The sequence below is a fragment of the Peromyscus eremicus genome, chromosome 16_21, assembly GCF_949786415.1.
Source record: "Peromyscus eremicus chromosome 16_21, PerEre_H2_v1, whole genome shotgun sequence".
Taxonomy (NCBI): Eukaryota; Metazoa; Chordata; class Mammalia; order Rodentia; family Cricetidae; genus Peromyscus; species Peromyscus eremicus.
The window spans coordinates 46,934,581-46,951,612 of NC_081432.1; the positions used below are offsets into that span (position 1 = coordinate 46,934,581).

The 17,032-nt window shown below is 39.5% G+C and overlaps 1 protein-coding gene across 1 annotated transcript in view; it reads left to right on the forward strand.

Moving 5' to 3' along the window:
* Positions 1 to 298: 298 nt before the first annotated feature.
* Positions 299 to 17,032, forward strand: part of Adgrb3 (adhesion G protein-coupled receptor B3) — a 708,652-nt gene continuing 691,918 nt past the window's right edge. Inside the window, exons 1-2 of the mRNA XM_059281371.1 lie at positions 299 to 610; positions 3,292 to 4,063. Of these exons, the coding sequence (XP_059137354.1) occupies positions 3,307 to 4,063 (757 nt within the window). The 5' untranslated portion in view covers positions 299 to 610; positions 3,292 to 3,306. The remainder of the gene's footprint in view (positions 611 to 3,291; positions 4,064 to 17,032) is intronic.

A 17,032-nucleotide genomic window follows, 5' to 3' on the forward strand; every position in this document is an offset into this window, starting at 1 on the left:
CCAGCTCCTCCGCCGCGCTCCGTCCATCAGCAGTACCTGGCGGGGAGGAGGGCCCGGGAGGAGGGCGCACCGAGCAGCCGGGCTCCAGCTCCAGCCTCGCCACCGGCCGGGAGCACTCCTGCCACCAGCCCGCCGCCCAACCCGCCGCCTCGGCCGCCGGCGGCGGCCACTTCTCAGCGCTTTTTTGGGCTTCTTGGTCAATCCGTTTGTTGGGGGGGTGGTGGGTTTGGGAAAACACATCTGCGCTCTTAATCCACTTCCATTTTGTTTTTTTTTGGTTTTTTTTTTTTTGTTTGTTTGTTGTTTCTGTCGAGTCTCCCTTCAGGGGGCCTCTCCCCGCCTCTCCTTTGGAGGCTTCATTCACTTGGATAAGGCGTAAGGCTCTGGCCACTGGATACCCCCCTTTTATTATCTGCCCCCCCCTTTTTTTGCTTCTCTTATGCGTGCATTTTTTTCCCCAATAATAAATCCTGATATTTGAAGCTGAGCCGGGGGAAAAATGGGCAACGGTGATTGGGACCGAAGGGGAGTCTCTCCGTCACTGTTGTTGGGACGTGTGCCTGTGCTGGTGTCTTAGATCAAAAGCCTCCCGGAGCTTTCGGAGTGGAAGGTAAGAAAGGGGGCCTAGGGGTCACCTCTGCCTTTCTGGGGTCGCCCTGGAGAGGCTTGGGCTCAGTTTTGGGGGGAGGGAAGTCAAGGCTGTTGCTGGTGGACGGAGAGATTCTGAGCTTACTTAAACGCCGCAGTTGAAAAGTTAAGAGAAGTCTGGTTTTGAAGAGGTGTGCTGGATGGAAAGGAACAGGGAGAGAGACCCAGAAAATCTAGTAACTCGTGCGTGATTGAGATAATTTTAGCGGTGGTGGTGGTGGTGGGGGGGGTAGGTTAAAAGGAAGTTAGGATAGAGTAGGACAGGGTCTTCTATTGGGGGAAAAAAATCAGTGGAGTGATGGCGCCGTCTATGTTCGGCTAAACTAAAGTGTCACCCAGAAGATCAGTTTTGAGAATAGCTAAACTCAGTGCTGGTTTACCTCTCAGCAAGAGCCACATAAATAAATAAATAAATACATACATACAACATCCTGGAAACCTCGGTGACCATCCCTTAGCCAAAAACCTGGCCCATTATTTTCCTTAGACAGACATACAGTTGTTTGAACAGGCCCTGCAGTGGAGGTGGGGGGGGGGAAGCAGTTCAATGATTCATATTTATTATTATTTAGGGAAAAAAAATCAAGACTTTGCACACCAAGACGGATTAAAAATAAAGAGCGTTGCATGAAGGGTGCCTGCTCAGGAGAGATGGGCAAGCTTCTGTTTCCCACTCTTTCCGATCACTGATAAGCACAGTATTGCAGACATTCATTGTCAAATAAATGGAAGCAGAAGTATCGATTTTATAAGGAAAAGAAATACGACCTCCTTTTGAGTTCCTGATTATAAAATGAAGCCCCCTTTCATGGTTGGAATTCCTAATTTAGACACTTACTGTCACATTGGCTTTCAACGCCTACACTCTATCCTGAAGAACACTGCGCAGACCTGCATTGCCTGCAAAGTGCTACAGCACACACACACACACACACACACACACACACACACACACACGGATGACATTGTTTCCAGATTTTTGTAAAACACACGTTTTAAGCTCTAAAAGATCATTGCCTTTATTTATTTATTTATTTTTTTTCCGACTGGAAAAGGCATTACTCATTGAGCTGTGTGTTTGAAAGAGAAAACGCTATTCCGGTAGTCCCATCAGCTCTGGTGTTATTTTAAACTGCTGCTGTATAGAGGTTTACACTCGGGGCTGTTTGGCCTCTGTCAAGACATAGTATGTGAATCATAATCTGTAAAATGCAGATCTGTTCAGGGACTTTGGCCACCGGATTGGGAGTGGATGCGTTGGTGTGTTATGCAATGGCAAAGAAGGTTTTATGCTTTGGTTCAAAGAGGACCAGACAGAGAAGGCATGAAAACTCTTAACTGTCTATATGTCTGTCTGGATATCTGTGCTTAGAGAACAGTGCAAGGGACTTCAGCCTAAAGCCTTTTCAAATTAAGTTGACATCACTTTCATCAGCTCAAAGGCTGGAGGAAAAAAAAAAAGCACTGTCATTTATTCTGAGAAATATTCTTAAAGGTTAAAGCTGAAAAATATTCAAGTTATTTTGGGATAATAACTTATAGAGGTAAATATAATCAAGGATGCTTTGGCTGTGGGTAAAAATAAATAAAAAAGAAGAGCTCTGGAGCACTTGTTTGAAAGGCAGAAATTCAGTAATTGAAATCAAGTAGGGGAAAAAAAGAGGCTAATTTTTTTCATCTACCATGTGTAAATCCTCATTTACAATAGATAATATTAGATAAAACAACCACAGTTTAAAAAGAAAATCCAAAAACTGAAGCAAGCTCAGTTACTGCAGTTCTGGGATTTTTTTTGCCCCTCTGACATCGCCTTTGGATACAGATACTAATACAGTGATCCACTTTATGCATCCCAGGAGGGCATGTCCTATGAAATGACTGCCTCAAATCTTGTACTCAGTGGCGATGCTGAACATCAAGACTTTCCTGTGTATCTACCCATCCATGCCCTTTCCCAGATGATGGCTTTAAAATCCTATGAATCCACACGAATGCCCACGTTTTTGCCCAGGAATTTCTCACCAGTTCACATGGTGGCCCCCAGCAAAGGCAAGTAGGGGCATTTGGGAGACGATATTTCATCTGGAGCAAATGATCATTTGTGCTTTAAATCTCTGGCTATAATTTATCATGATTACTTTTCACATTTAAGAGAAAAGAAATAATGTGATGACAGCTGCTTCCAGATTATCAGATTAGATTCTGTGTGTGGTGGTGTTTACTGCAGGCAGCAGATGAGGGAGAGGAAAGGTTGGGTAGCTTGAGTCAGTATCTCAGCAATTGACATGTAGGTTACTCAGAAAAAAAAAAAGAAACATTTTCCCACTTCACTTGATAGAATGATAATGGATGTGCAGGAAATCCTGGTGGATGAATTAGGACATAACTATTAATAATCTATTAAATGTTATTTTTAAATTGAAATGTTGAGAATTTGTCCATCACCAGTAACCACGTGAGGGCGCTGTTCACACAGCAACTGATAATTTCCCAGCGTTATAAAATAAAAATCACCTGCCCTTCTTTTAAAAAGGGCTTTTTACGGAAATCTTGAAAACAGCTGGCTGCAATATTGGAAGGGTTTTGTTTTCTCAATGCCTGTGGTCCTCTGCTTGCATTTCACTTCCGCTGCCATTTTTACAGGCCAAATGACATAGGATGAAGGCTGTTCGTACCCTGCTGATTTATATATTTTCCACCTATCTCCTGGTTATGTTTGGATTTAATGCTGCCCAAGACTTCTGGTGTTCAACTTTGGTGAAGGGAGTCATTTATGGATCCTATTCTGTAAGTGAAATGTTTCCCAAAAACTTTACAAACTGCACTTGGACGCTGGAAAATCCAGATCCAACCAAATACAGCATTTACCTGAAATTTTCCAAAAAGGACCTTAGCTGCTCTAACTTTTCCCTTCTGGCTTATCAGTTTGATCATTTTTCCCATGAAAAAATAAAGGATCTTTTGAGAAAGAACCATTCTATAATGCAACTCTGCAGTTCCAAGAATGCTTTTGTTTTTCTACAGTATGATAAAAATTTTATTCAGATACGTCGGGTATTTCCAACTGATTTTCCGGGATTACAGAAAAAGGGCGAAGAAGATCAGAAATCTTTTTTTGAGTTTTTGGTACTGAACAAGGTGAGTCCAAGCCAGTTTGGTTGCCATGTCTTATGCACTTGGTTGGAGAGTTGCTTAAAATCGGAAAATGGGAGAACCGAGTCCTGTGGAGTCATGTACACAAAGTGCACCTGCCCGCAGCATTTGGGAGAGTGGGGGATTGATGACCAGTCGCTGGTTTTGTTGAATAACGTCGTGTTACCCCTGAATGAGCAGACGGAGGGCTGCCTGACCCAGGAGCTGCAAACTACTCAAGTCTGCAATCTGACCAGGGAGGCCAAAAGACCACCCAAAGAAGGTAAGTGCCCAGAGAAAGGGGGAAATGGGTGCTTGCGGGTGGGGGAGGCTTTGCATGGAAGTAACCCCTTGCTGGTTCACTGCTGAAGCCTAAGAGCGGCTCCTTTATTCTGTCAACTTGGAAGTGATTTGATTTGTGGTCTTCCCTGTGGAAGGGCTCTTAAGCTAGGTTTAGCCTTCATGACGTTAGAGACAAGCAGGCATGGGCAGCTCAGCAATGTGCTCCAGAAGTATCGGTAGACTATTCAGAAGAGAGATACAGGAATGAAGCGGGTTGGTGTTGGGGGTTGGTAAGAAGGAAAAAGTGTGCTTTCATTCAGGCTTGCAGCCCAGGAAATCTACACATGCTCCTACTGTGAAATGCGTATGCAGACTTCCTCCTGATCAGCACATGTCCTCTGCCCTTCCTTCCTCTCACCTGTTTCTTAGCCTCTCTCCTTTCCCTGTGACTCCAGGAACCACTCAACAGAAAGCCTCTGTGGACTCGGAGACTGCCTATCTCCGAAGTCAAGAGAGACCATTTTCACCCAGCTCCTTGTTTTTTTTTTGTGTAGAGTGTTTTGCACAATAAATAAATCCCTGTGCGTGGTCTTGGGCCAGGCGAGAGAAACACATTGGAAGCCACAGCTCCCTGGGTCTCTCTGCCTCTGAAGTCAGCAGCAGAAGGGAGGGGGTGGCGGCAATTAAGGCACATGCAGATTCTGAACTGCGCGAGGTGCTTCTTGCAAGTCTTTTCTCATACTTTCTTGGTCCTTTGTTGATATATTCAGAGAGAGAGAGAGAGAGAGAGAGAGAGAGAGAGAGAGAGAGAGAGAGAGAGAGAGAGAGAGAGAGAGAGAGAGAGAGAGACTCAGAAATGAGCTAAGTAGGGAAAACAAAACAGTGCAACGGAAATGCAGAGACTCCCAAGTATCACAGTGACTTGTAGCGTTTCGCCCATCCTCAGTGGGGGAGCTAGCCAAAGATTTAAGATTGTGCATGTTTTTTTTCTAATAATGTAAGAAAGCATGGCATAGTTTGGGAAAATGACTTTTGCTTGGAAGGTTAATGGCTCTGCTCCGTTCCTTAAGGGACAGAGCCAGTACATACTCTTTCTTGTCTTCCAGCCCTGCAAACCAGTGAGTGTGTTGATTTCTTATGCAGGAAATGTTTTCTGATCGCCACAAAGATCCCAGTCTGTGGAAAGGGACAGCCAAGCTCCAGTCCCCCTTTCCTCTCCCTCCCCCAACAGAAGTTGCCTTTGTGGCCAATATAAAATCGACACGTTGTTGGAGAATTTTCTTTAGGGGTAGCCAAGGCTTTGTAGGAGAGTGGAGCCAGCAAGGGGAAAGGGGAGGGGTAGAGGAGCCTCGACAGCTTAATGCTGTTTCTCTGCTGGCTGCAATTTGGGGGATGGGAATTATGGAAAAGCAATGACACCAGGCAAAAAAAAAAAAATTGAAAATAAGAGCAGGCTAATGGCAAGGAGAAGGGGTGGAACCTTTTCAGATTTCCACAGGTCAGTGTTTGGCTAACAGCAGTGAAGAAAACAAAGTAGTTTTAAATTACAGGAGTTCTCTTCTCTAGTAAAAAATCCCAGAGAAGCACTTACAACTGCAGGGATGGTATTTAACACCATTTAAAACTAATTAGTGTCCCCTAGAATAAGAACTACAGTACACACAGAAAACTGTGACGCCACCAGCTCGCTAAGGAAACAGCCAACATCAGAAACTGAGCTTGGTGTGTGTCTCTCCTGGTTGTTGAAATGGGAGGTGTAAATGTATTTCCGCCATTGTTCAAATTTGCTAATCAACTTCACCCCTGATCCGACTGAAAGCAGAGGATCAATCTTAGTTTTGCAGCCTGTTTTCAAGTGAAAAGTGGCAGAAGAAAAGTTGTGAGCTCATGGTGCGTGGTTTTCAGGGGTGTTGCTGGTGGCAGGCATGGGCTGTGGGGGAAGACAGTGCCGGATGTGTTGAAGCTACAGGAGACATACATTTCATTTGTACATGAGTGGGTTGTAGGCACTGTCTTATGAAGCATATGTAAAATACGTATTTCTTATTGCTGATCAGCTGTAGAAATGAGAAGGAAATAACTTGCATTGGCAAATACATGTTTATCTTGGAATTTTATGATCTTTATGGAGCCAAACTACTAAGTTTATATAGCAGAGCAGTTTTTTATGCTGTATCAATAAAATTGCACAGTTATGGTTCTTTGTAGTCTAAATTTATGCTTTTTCATCATCCAGGTGCCTGGAGTTAGGAAGGCCAGGAGAAGTAGTTCCCCCTGACACATTGTGGTTGATGCATTTATAAGTAATTCTTTAAAATATGTATCATAACCTTCCTTGTCTTATTCAAAGAAGGCCTTTTTATTTAGATTGCATTGTAGAAAAAATGTGAAAATTTAGACTCTGGATTCTGTACCCTTTATGTAAAGTATATTAACTCTTAAATATTTTATATAAGTGACATAAAATGCTATGTTAATGATTTATTTAATATTATTTCAAGTAAATCACATAACTGCACCCAGAGATTTAGGTTAATAATTACATACTGAATTGCTGCTCATATTTAATTCAGGGTTTCTTCATTTTATGCAATAACTTGTAATTCTAGTTTATAAGAGGAGGTTTTAAAACTTTCACCTATGCTTACATTATTTGATGATCGTACTTTCTATGGAAGAAAATGTTCGACTCTGCTGAAGATGTAAAGAGAATTAATACAACAGTGTCTCCACCACATTCATTGCGTATGTAGTGACGAAGGTCAGTCTTGAGCAGATCTACCCAGATTGCATCATAGAAGCGGCACAAAATTTGTCAGGGGATTCTCCCAACTTAGCAGACACAACTCCAGACTGTTTTGCACGGTACCGATGTTCATGACAAAAGTATGACAGTTACGACTGTGAATGTGCCCACTTTGGTTAAAAAAAAAAAAGGAGTTAGCACTGAGCAAAGAGTAGACTCTCAACAGTGGATGTCTGCTCTGAGAGAGGCATTTTAAAAAAAAAATGAATGTAATTCGGCAAACATGCAGAAATTGTTCCCCTTTCTTGTGATACCAACAATTAGAAACTAGGCACACAGCAGATTTCCTGCACTGGTGTGTCACTGAACATCTCCTCTGAGTACATTTAAGAACATTCCTATTTAAAGTGGTTTTTGACATAGTTGGGAGTGACATCTGCTTAGAGAAAGTTAGCTATCATTCACTCCTGTTCTTTTCGTTTGTTTGTTTGTTTTTTTTTTTTTTTTGAAATCATGGGACTAATTTTAAAAAATGACTCTTTTTGAAAACAGTGATTTGACAGTTTAGACAGCATTGCGTTTCTAAAATTATATCACACACACACACACACACACACACACACAAACTTAACATTGGTATTCACCTGATCTTTGCATGGAATTCTGGGAACAGATCAGCAGCTATTCACAAAATCATTTTCACATTTTCAGTAATATGCTTCATTACTGAAGATGACTCTGGACTATATAGTTAGGATGGACATTTGGCCTGAGATCTTATGTCAGTACTTCATTTAAAATGACAGCATTAGAACAGTTTGGATGTCCAAGTCATATAAGAAGCCTTAAAGGAATCTTTGTTTGCTGCTGACATCAATGGCTCTACTTATGTGAAGGGAAGTCAGGATCCCTGTATAGATTCCAGGAAATCAGCACACACTCACCCATTTGTTTTTCCAGACTGGCTATGCTAATCCTGAATATCCCAGCTCCCAAGGGAAGAGTCACAATGTGCCTGGGTAAACTCTAGACTCCAGCTCCTGTGTGTGTGTGTGTGTGTGTGTGTGTGTGTGTGTGTGTGTGTGTGTGTGTTTGCACATATTTGTAATCTTGAGGGATTTTCATCTCAGGCACCTTAATTCTTCTCTTGTCCAGTTTGCCCTTACATTACTTTTTGACCCACCTTTTCTGTTCCTTCTTTACTCCTTGGTCTTGAGTATTTTGTGAATTATTGCTATCATTGAACCTTCTTCAACAGAAGATAAAGTGCATCCATCTTTCCTTGAAGAAACAGATCCTGAAGTTTGCCCAACTTTGGCTGAATACCACAGCACTTTGCAAATACTGTAGTTTGGTTCTAGCACTTAAGTGCCTTGCTGTGTGATTCTTCCACTTATATTTTCTTCTCCTTCTTTGGCAGATTTTGAGTTGAGTAACAAGACGGGGCTTTTGAAATTGTAGCCCAGTCTTAACATAATCTTGGTGACTGCAGATTGAAATGAACATTAAGTGAATGAAAGAATAAAGTTCTAAAAAGGAAAGATATTAATGTATTAATTGCAGTCAAGAAATACTGATGAGTCACTTTGGAAAAGCAGTCACCTTCTACTTTCTCTTCTATGAGAAGATGAATACCATTCATCATCTTTCCTATTTCATTAATGTATTGTTGATGTCAGAGACTGATCTCTAGGGCATTCTAATAATGCTTTGAGAAGAACAAGAGGAATACAGGCAACTTAGTATTATTATTTCACCATTTTTGTGTGGACATATGAATGGTAAGCATGACTTGTTAGGTATTACCATCTAGAAGATAATGTTAATAAAATTGGTACATTTGTCTGCTTATATCTCTCTGTGCATCTCTTCGCCATCTTGCTATAGTCATAGCATTTCCAAAAACTTCCCTTGCAGAGTTTGATAACACACGCAAAAAAGAATGCTTACTTGTATTTTACTCTAAATTAGGAACTATACATATTTATAATGGCAGAAAATTATGAAAAATGAAAACTATTAGCCAAAAAATGCTGTTTTTTTTCCTTTTTTCAATTTTAGAAATTTACCAATTTAGGAAATACTTCACATATGCAGTGTTTATGAAAGAAAACTCTTGCAGTGTGGTTTTTGTAAGCAATTGGTTCATAATATTGAGAGACTTGAAAAGTAAGTGAAGTGTGCCTTCATGTCAGGCTTGCACATATAAGGCAGACAGCATATGATTCAATAGGTCTTTGTGACTGCTGCAGACAAATGTATTAAAATTATATTGCCTTAGAAATTAAGGTAGGCGTTTTACTTCCCTAACAGTTGAGCTCCATGCATCCTTTAATTTATTGCATTTCCCAGTTTAAGGGATTATATTGTTAGTCATTTTTTGAGATAGTTATTTTGTGAAATACAGTTTCCTTTAGAATTAACTCGGTCTGTATTGCCTATAAAAGTCAACTGGCTCTTGAATCAAGAATTAGTATAATTAAAAAATAAATTTTCCTGGGGTTGGGAGATAGCTCAGTCAGTAAAATATTTGCCACATATGACCTGAATTAAATCCCCAGGAACCCTAATAAAAAGCTGGGTTTGGGGATTGTAAATCAAGAACTGGGGAAGTGGAGATCTAAGAATTTCTAGCCTACCTGATAAGTTTACATGCCAATGAGAGATGCTTTGTCTAAAAAAACAAAAAGATGGATGACTGTCCACATGCACCTCCCCCAAATAGTTACACACACACACACACACACACACACACACACACACACACACACACACACACCACCTCTTTTTAAAAATAGCATGTGCTAGGCTTTCAGATTATGAATCCAAAAGATCATGAAGCTGTCTTTTCATCTGTCCTTTGACCTAAAAATGATATCACTAATATATTTTTAATTTAATTTCTTTTTACATTTGTAATACTTGGTAATGCTTATTTCTTAGGATATAAGAAAAAATTATATTGAGTATAAAAATAAGGAATGACATTAATGATTGGGTATTTTAGTTTCTATCAATATCTATGAAAAGTTCTCAATTCAGTTTCCTAATGTACTTTTAATGTATCACGGATATATTTTCTTTAATTAATATTAGAGATACATTAAAATGTCTAGATTTGTCGCTTCATGGAAGTGAAAGCAGAAGTTTGATGTGCATGGAGCTGAGTTTATAGAATGACTCAGTCATCTTTGACAAGTAACTAAACTTGACTCATTAAGAAGCTGGGAATTACACCTGTGATAATAGAGTTGTATTCAGTGAGATTGTACCTATCGATACTTAGCACATTTTTCATGTTATGTTCGAACATTAACAAGTGTTAGCATTTTTTTTTTCCTCTGTCAGTGTTCTCCTTTTGGTGGTTCAAAACAGAGTTTTTTTTTTTTTTATTGAAACTCACATAGTTCAGAGATTTATGATTGTTGTAAAATATTCTTCTAATGTGATTAACACATTTTATAATTTTTTTGTGTGCACAATAATAGACATGATGATTTAGGTTCGAGATAAAGCGAACACCCAGTATTAAACTGAATTTGCCTATTGGTCCATATGTTTTCTTTTCTTGTTTTGTTTTGTTTTGATTTTACCTGCATTGGTGTTTTGCCATGGGTGTTGGGTCCCTTGGAACTGGAGTTACAGATAACTATGAGTTGCCTTGTGGGTGCTGGGAATTGAACCCCAGTACTCTTGAAGAGCAGTCAGTGCTTTTAACGACTGAGCCATCTCTCCATGCCCCTGGTCCATATGTTTTCATTGTTGGTGCTGCCTTTTGTATTTTAATGTCTATAGAAAAGGCTGGACTACACTTTACTGTTTCTTCTTGCTAGGAATACAGAGTAGAAACAAGGAAAAATGATAACACCTAAGATGTTAGGCAGGCTGCAGCTGGGATATCAGCTGCCATCTTGCTTCGTGTGTGTGTGTGTGTGTGTGTGTGTGTGTGTGTGTGTGTGTGTAAAAGAGTAATACCATTGGTTTAGAAACATTCTTTCCTTAGTTTATTTATTGATGTATAAATATTTATTTCAAGACTAGCTGTACACTGAGTACTTGGCTGTAATGTGTTGTGTGTGAAATTCTTTCTTTAGTGAATGTAGCCCTGTAAGAAACAAAACAAAACAAAACAAAAAAACCATGCAAACAACCCAAACAAGCAAGGAATTCTGTGGGAAATTTTAAGAAAAGTTTTTATTATTTCTATGTGGATATGGTTGAAATTCTGAATGAGCAAAACACAATTCAAATAAATACTGTGAATTGTAATGTATAAAGTATAGCAGGGGGGTTGCTTTCCTTTATGATAAATGGGCCATCAGCATGTACAGCATGGAAGTCTTACAAACTGTGCATTGTAAGTGAAATAATTTTTCACTGGGACACATTTTCATTAAGGTTTAAGATCTGCTTATAGTACAGTATTGTTCCTTACAGCTGCAGTGGTTTGGATTGTTGAGTAGAGTTCTATTTATATAACATCAGCGTGTGGAATTCTGTTTATCTGGTTGTTTATCCTAGCTTTAAAATTTTCTTGTTACACGTTCATTTCAAAGATTCTTTTTAAATCATGGAGATTTTTGAAATCCCTTAAAACTCTTATTTCTTGAATAATCATAGGGAATTGGTAATATCTTAGATTTAATTATTTGAACTTGTTTATGAATTTAGGACGTTTAATAAAGGACCATTCAGCCTCATGAGTGTGTGTACATTTTGAATTCAATGAAGAAAAGACAGCATCTTTAGATTTCTGTATTGATGGAAGCATGACTAATACTTCAGATAGATCAAGCTAGCGGTGTATGACTCATCTCAGCCTGGAAAGCTGTCCTTTGGATATCTTTGCTTATAAGCAATCAAGCTATTTAAGTTAAATTGTTTCCAAGTATTTTAAATTTTGCTGCATTGTACAAAATGAAGATTATATTTGGAGGTTTGCCTTGCAAAGGAGTTCTCTTCAAATGCCAAAGGATTCTCTTTCAAATCTGTTTCCAATCATTTAGAGAAAAAGTATGGCTTTGTTGGCATTACTTTCACTGAAGTAGGACCGGTTTTAGTAGGACAATGAGCCCCTCTCCAGCTCCTTACATCTTCAAATATTGTTAAGAAAATAAAGTGGATTGTTTTAGGTTTTTGTTTTTGTTTTGTTTCAAGACAAGGTCTCTCTGTGTAGTTTGGAGCCTGTTCTGGAACTCTCTCTGTAGACCAGGCTGGCCTGGAACTCACAGAGATCCGCCTGCCTCTGCCTCCGGAGTGCTGGGATTAAAGGTGAGCGCCACCACCGCCATCGCCCAGCTTGTTCTAGTTTTTATTTGAAGATTTTCAACTTTTTTAAAAGTAAAATTATAAAATGTTCTCTGTATAATTCCAGTACATGCTCCATTTATAGTTAGTCTTTAAGTTGTGATCCAAGAGTTCTATCATTATCTGAGAACAACCCGGCTTCCTAGTTATGAAAGATTGATCATTTATCTTCAGTGAGTAAATACAGTTCATGAAATAACACATGCGTAGGAAGTATAACGTTTAAAACCAGTTGAATAGAGAGGAGGTTTTTGTTAGGTCATACGTCTTTGCTATCATCCCCCCACCTCAATTTGGCACAAACTGGAGTTATCTGGGAGGAGGAAAGCTCAGTTGAGGAGTTGTCTCCATCAGGTTGGCCGGTGGCCATGTCTGTGGGGGCATTTTCTTGGTTAGTGATTTATATGTGATGGCCTACCCCACGGTGGTTGGCACCCAACACCGCACAGGTGGCCCCAGATGTGTAAGAAAGCAAGCTGAAAAAAAAAGGAAAAAGAAGCAAGCAAGCTGAGCTAGCCATCGGCAGCGAGGCAGGAAGCCCATGTGGAATGCTCCTTGTGGAATTCTGTCTCCAGATTCCTGCTTGAGGTCCTTCCTGCCTTGACTTCCCTCAGTGATGAACTATAACCTGGAAGTGTAAGAAGAAATATGCCCTGTCCTCCTCAAAGGTGCTTCTCAACAGTGTTTTATCACAGCAATACAGAAAGCAAAGAACACTGTCACTTAATTTTGTATTTGGAATTACCTTATAAAATGGAAGGTAAACAGTGTTTGCATTATGTGAAATGAAATCACTGACTGGGTGACCTAATCCTAAAATATAATATTCCCAGACTTTTTTTTAGATCATAGGTTTCTTTGGAAACTGAAAATTGTTTGGAAAAAATAGCGAGGACTTGGGCATGGAAATGGTATTCGAGTGCCAATGGGACAAGATTACAATGTTTTAAATACATGTAGACATTAATCGCAAAGCAAAGGGAATTTGGACTCCAGCAGAGAAAGTTACAAGGGTGAAAAGACTTTTTGAAAATTAATATGAGTAAATGATAAAGTGACACAGAAAAGCTTGCCCTTCTGAAAAAATTTTCCCAATGATCCTTTTCAGGCGAATTTTTGAAAACAAACTGATAAACTTTGGAAAAATACCTTCATTTCTACACTTGCATGTGTAAAACACAATAATTTAATTTACGTTATACGCTTTGAATGTTTAAAGACTCTTTGTTTGGCCAAGCAGCGGTGGCGCATGCCTTTAATCCCAGCACTCGGGAGGCAGAGCCAGGCCGATCTCTGTGAGTTCGAGGCCAGCTTGGTCTACAGAGCCGGATCCAGGACAGGCACCAAAACAACACAGAGAAACCCTGTCTTGAAAAACCAAAAATATAAATAAATAAATAAATAAATAAATAAATAAATAAATAAATAAAAGGACCATTTGTTTACAGAAAAAAAAAGAAGTAAAGCGAATAAACATATCGTGTGTTAAAAGAATACAGCAAGCCCTCCCAATCAAGAAGTGCAAGCTATAGCTCTCTCCTGCAGGCACTGCCTATTTGGGCAATGACAGTGTGAGGTGCATCCTCTTTTTACCAATATTGCGTGGCCTAAATACTATGATTTATCAGACAAACAGATAACAGTAATATAACTGAACAAAATGTAATGCACAAGGACCTGAAAGTCTTAGAGGTTTCTCACAGTTTTTGGAGCACTTGGATCTAAGTCTCACATTCCCAGAATTCTAAGAATCATTCACCATTGCCTGATTAATAAAACCTTCCTTTGAAAGTGTGTCATGGGAAGACTGCTTCAGTTGACCCTCACCACTGTCAGACTGTGCATCCAGTAACATCTCTGTACCGTGAAACAGTACGGTCACGAAGGCCTCTGATCAGACAAGGATCAGAATCAGACTTACGATAGGACTGCCGTAAAGAATTCAGTAGTTCCATCCATTAGATTCCGGTTCTGTTTTGGTATGTATTTAGTTTTGGTACGGATGGTGATATGTTTACTGAAATACATTTTTAGTATCAATTTGAGTTAAGCAAACTACGTATAAGAGAATATGTCTCAGGTTCATTTTGTCTGTGTGTCTAGGTTTCCTAAGATGATCTATCTAGTACGTTTAATTTTCTATTAGTATCTGAGGAAATCTGTGGTTTGGGGAATCCTGCCTTTTCAGTGGTTTTTCTTTTTGTAATCTAAGGAGGCCTTGAGGAATGACCACTCTGAATGGGAGATTGGGGAGGTGAGGGTGTATGCTCTTTCTTTGTTCCTGGTTTGGGTTACTTTGGGTGGGCTTTGTGCCTCAGCTGAAGACAGCAGTGACTGCTGGGTAGCCTCTCCTCTTAAGGTTGTGTGGTCCCTGGCTCCTTATCACTTAGACTTACTGTTAGTTATAGCCTTGTCATTGTCTAGCATGACCTGTGCCTTCCTTGCTTCTCACATTACCTTACCAAAGGACAGGCTGTTGCTTCCTGCAGCTCTTCTAAGACAGAGGTGGTGTACAGCTTTGGTAGTGAAGTGGTCTCTTAAAGCCTCTGAGGTTGATGGGAATCCAATGCTGACTTTTCATCCTTCCCTTCAATGTGCTAAAGGATTAATAAAATAATTAATCCTTTGTGGATTGGCACACTGATCACTCAAAGTGCGTGGAGAAGTCATAATTGTCATTTAATTGCTTTTTTTTTTTGGAAAGCTCAACTGCATAGTAATATTATTAGTTTAACCTCAGCACCTTTTATATTTTATTCTTAATCACTACTCTTATCTTATATTCTCTTAATGTCTTTCTATATTTATCATCCAGTTTGTTGATTATCTAGCTCACGTATAGACATTTAAGAATAAGTACCATTTTGTGTGTTTTAGTGTATGTGATGTGTGTGTGCATGTGAGCGAGGGCGCATGCACGCTGTGGTGCACTTGGTGGAGGTCAGAAGGCAGCTATCAGGAGTTAATCTCCTTTTACCAACATCTGAGGATGGAATGTAGGTAGTTAAGCCTGTGCAGCTACTGTGATTTCCTGCTGACCATCTCACCCAGCCTCGGTGTTTTAATGTTAGTGTGAACGTGGGACGTTTAAAGTTTCACAGACATTTGAAGAAGACGTTTCTGGGAGTGATAAAGAAAATCAAATTGCTTCAAGATTTCAAAATGAAATGAAATTGCTGAAAGATGAAGTCAGATTTAATGTGATGTCATTGAGAAAATGGAAAGATAAAGTGAAACCAGAATTCCAGGTGCTAATTCAGTTTTGTTTTGCACCTTGGTCTGACTGTGCCCCTCAGAGTACCACAAAAGCAAAAACACAATTTCCTGAACTTCTTGATTACGTACAAAGCTACAATATAACTTCCAAGTTTTCCCTTAAAGTTTAGTAAGAATATCATATTTATTTCTTCTTTCATGTTTAGTCATTAGTCCTTTTTCATATATAGTAAGGGACATGAAAAGAAAAATAACTGACTTTTCTTTTTCTAAGTTTCCTCATACAGCTTTATGAGGGTTTGTGAACTAGAATAGACTACATACTGGGAAATATTTTTAAATTGACTACTCAAAAGAAATAATGGTGATATGGAAAGGAGGGCACCTTGGGAGTGCAAAATCTGTTTACTTTATGTAATCTTTCCACATTAATCTGGCAAGCTTTCAAAAACCTGCTAGTGCCCCGCAGACTGAGGAATTTCTGTTGACTTTGGCTTCCCAGAGAGGTCAGCCTCCTTCCAGATCTTTCAGCCTGTGGTCAGCCACTTTTGGCTGGCCTCAATTTTTATAATTTAAAAGCTAAACAGTATATATGGCTTAAGTGACAAAGAATGCCTAAGAAATTAATACAATATAGTGGCCCTTTATTTTAAAAAGCTTTAATTTCAACTATGTAATAAAATAGCCAGAGAGCAGCTTTTAAAATTGTATGTATTAAAAATCTACTCACCTGAAAATATGTGACTTTCAATCCCTTTGTGGTTTCTTTGGAATTTTGTAATGACCATATGTTGGTGTTGAATTGCTTGTAAAGGGCATAAATGAATTCTAGGCATAATAAATAGTTCATGTGGTGGCCTCTGGTCTCTGTCATGAGACCACAGAAACCACAAAAATGGAGAAATGATATTATAGAGTAAAAGTAGATTCCCTAACTGACAAAACCAATGAAGGCAAGAGAAAGAAGTAATGGCAGACTGTGCCGTTAGACACAGTTTTACCTCTTAGCATCTGCAATATGTAGTTTTCTTTAAATAAAAGTCAACATACCAAATATTAAAGGAACAACCAAAACAAGTTGTTTAGTTGAAGCAATTAGAAGGCCTAGAGTCCTGCTAATTAGTCCCTCCCAGCTCCCTGTGCTGGTCCCAGAAGCAACTGCATTTGAAAAGGTATTGCAGTGTCTCAGCCTGCTCATGGCAGAATTTGGAAAGGTTAGTACTATGCACGTTTGTAAAACTATTTCCATGTCACAATCACCAAGAACACGTAAGAACCACCGTTTTGTTTTTATTATGCTCTATGTAGAATAGAATCCATAATTTACATAGGACCCTATGATCCAGACATCTGTTCTGACTCCTTTCCATACATGTTACTCCCCACATAATGTGCTTGCTACTCAGGTTTATCTGAGACTAACCTCCAGCAGTTGCGCAAACCTGCAACCTCTTTTGTGTGTACACACACACACACACACACACACACACACACACACATATGAAATGATGTTTAGACCCACTGAAGAGTATGACATCAGTGTTCTGTCACATCTCCACCAAGTGTCATCTAGCCTAATTGACCCTTATTGTCTCCTCTCAATCATCAGTCCGCCAATCATTTCAAGGTTTGCTTGGCAAAGCATTATGGGATAGAATCCATGGGAGGTTTATGTCAAAGGTGAGATCCCCTCTTTACTCT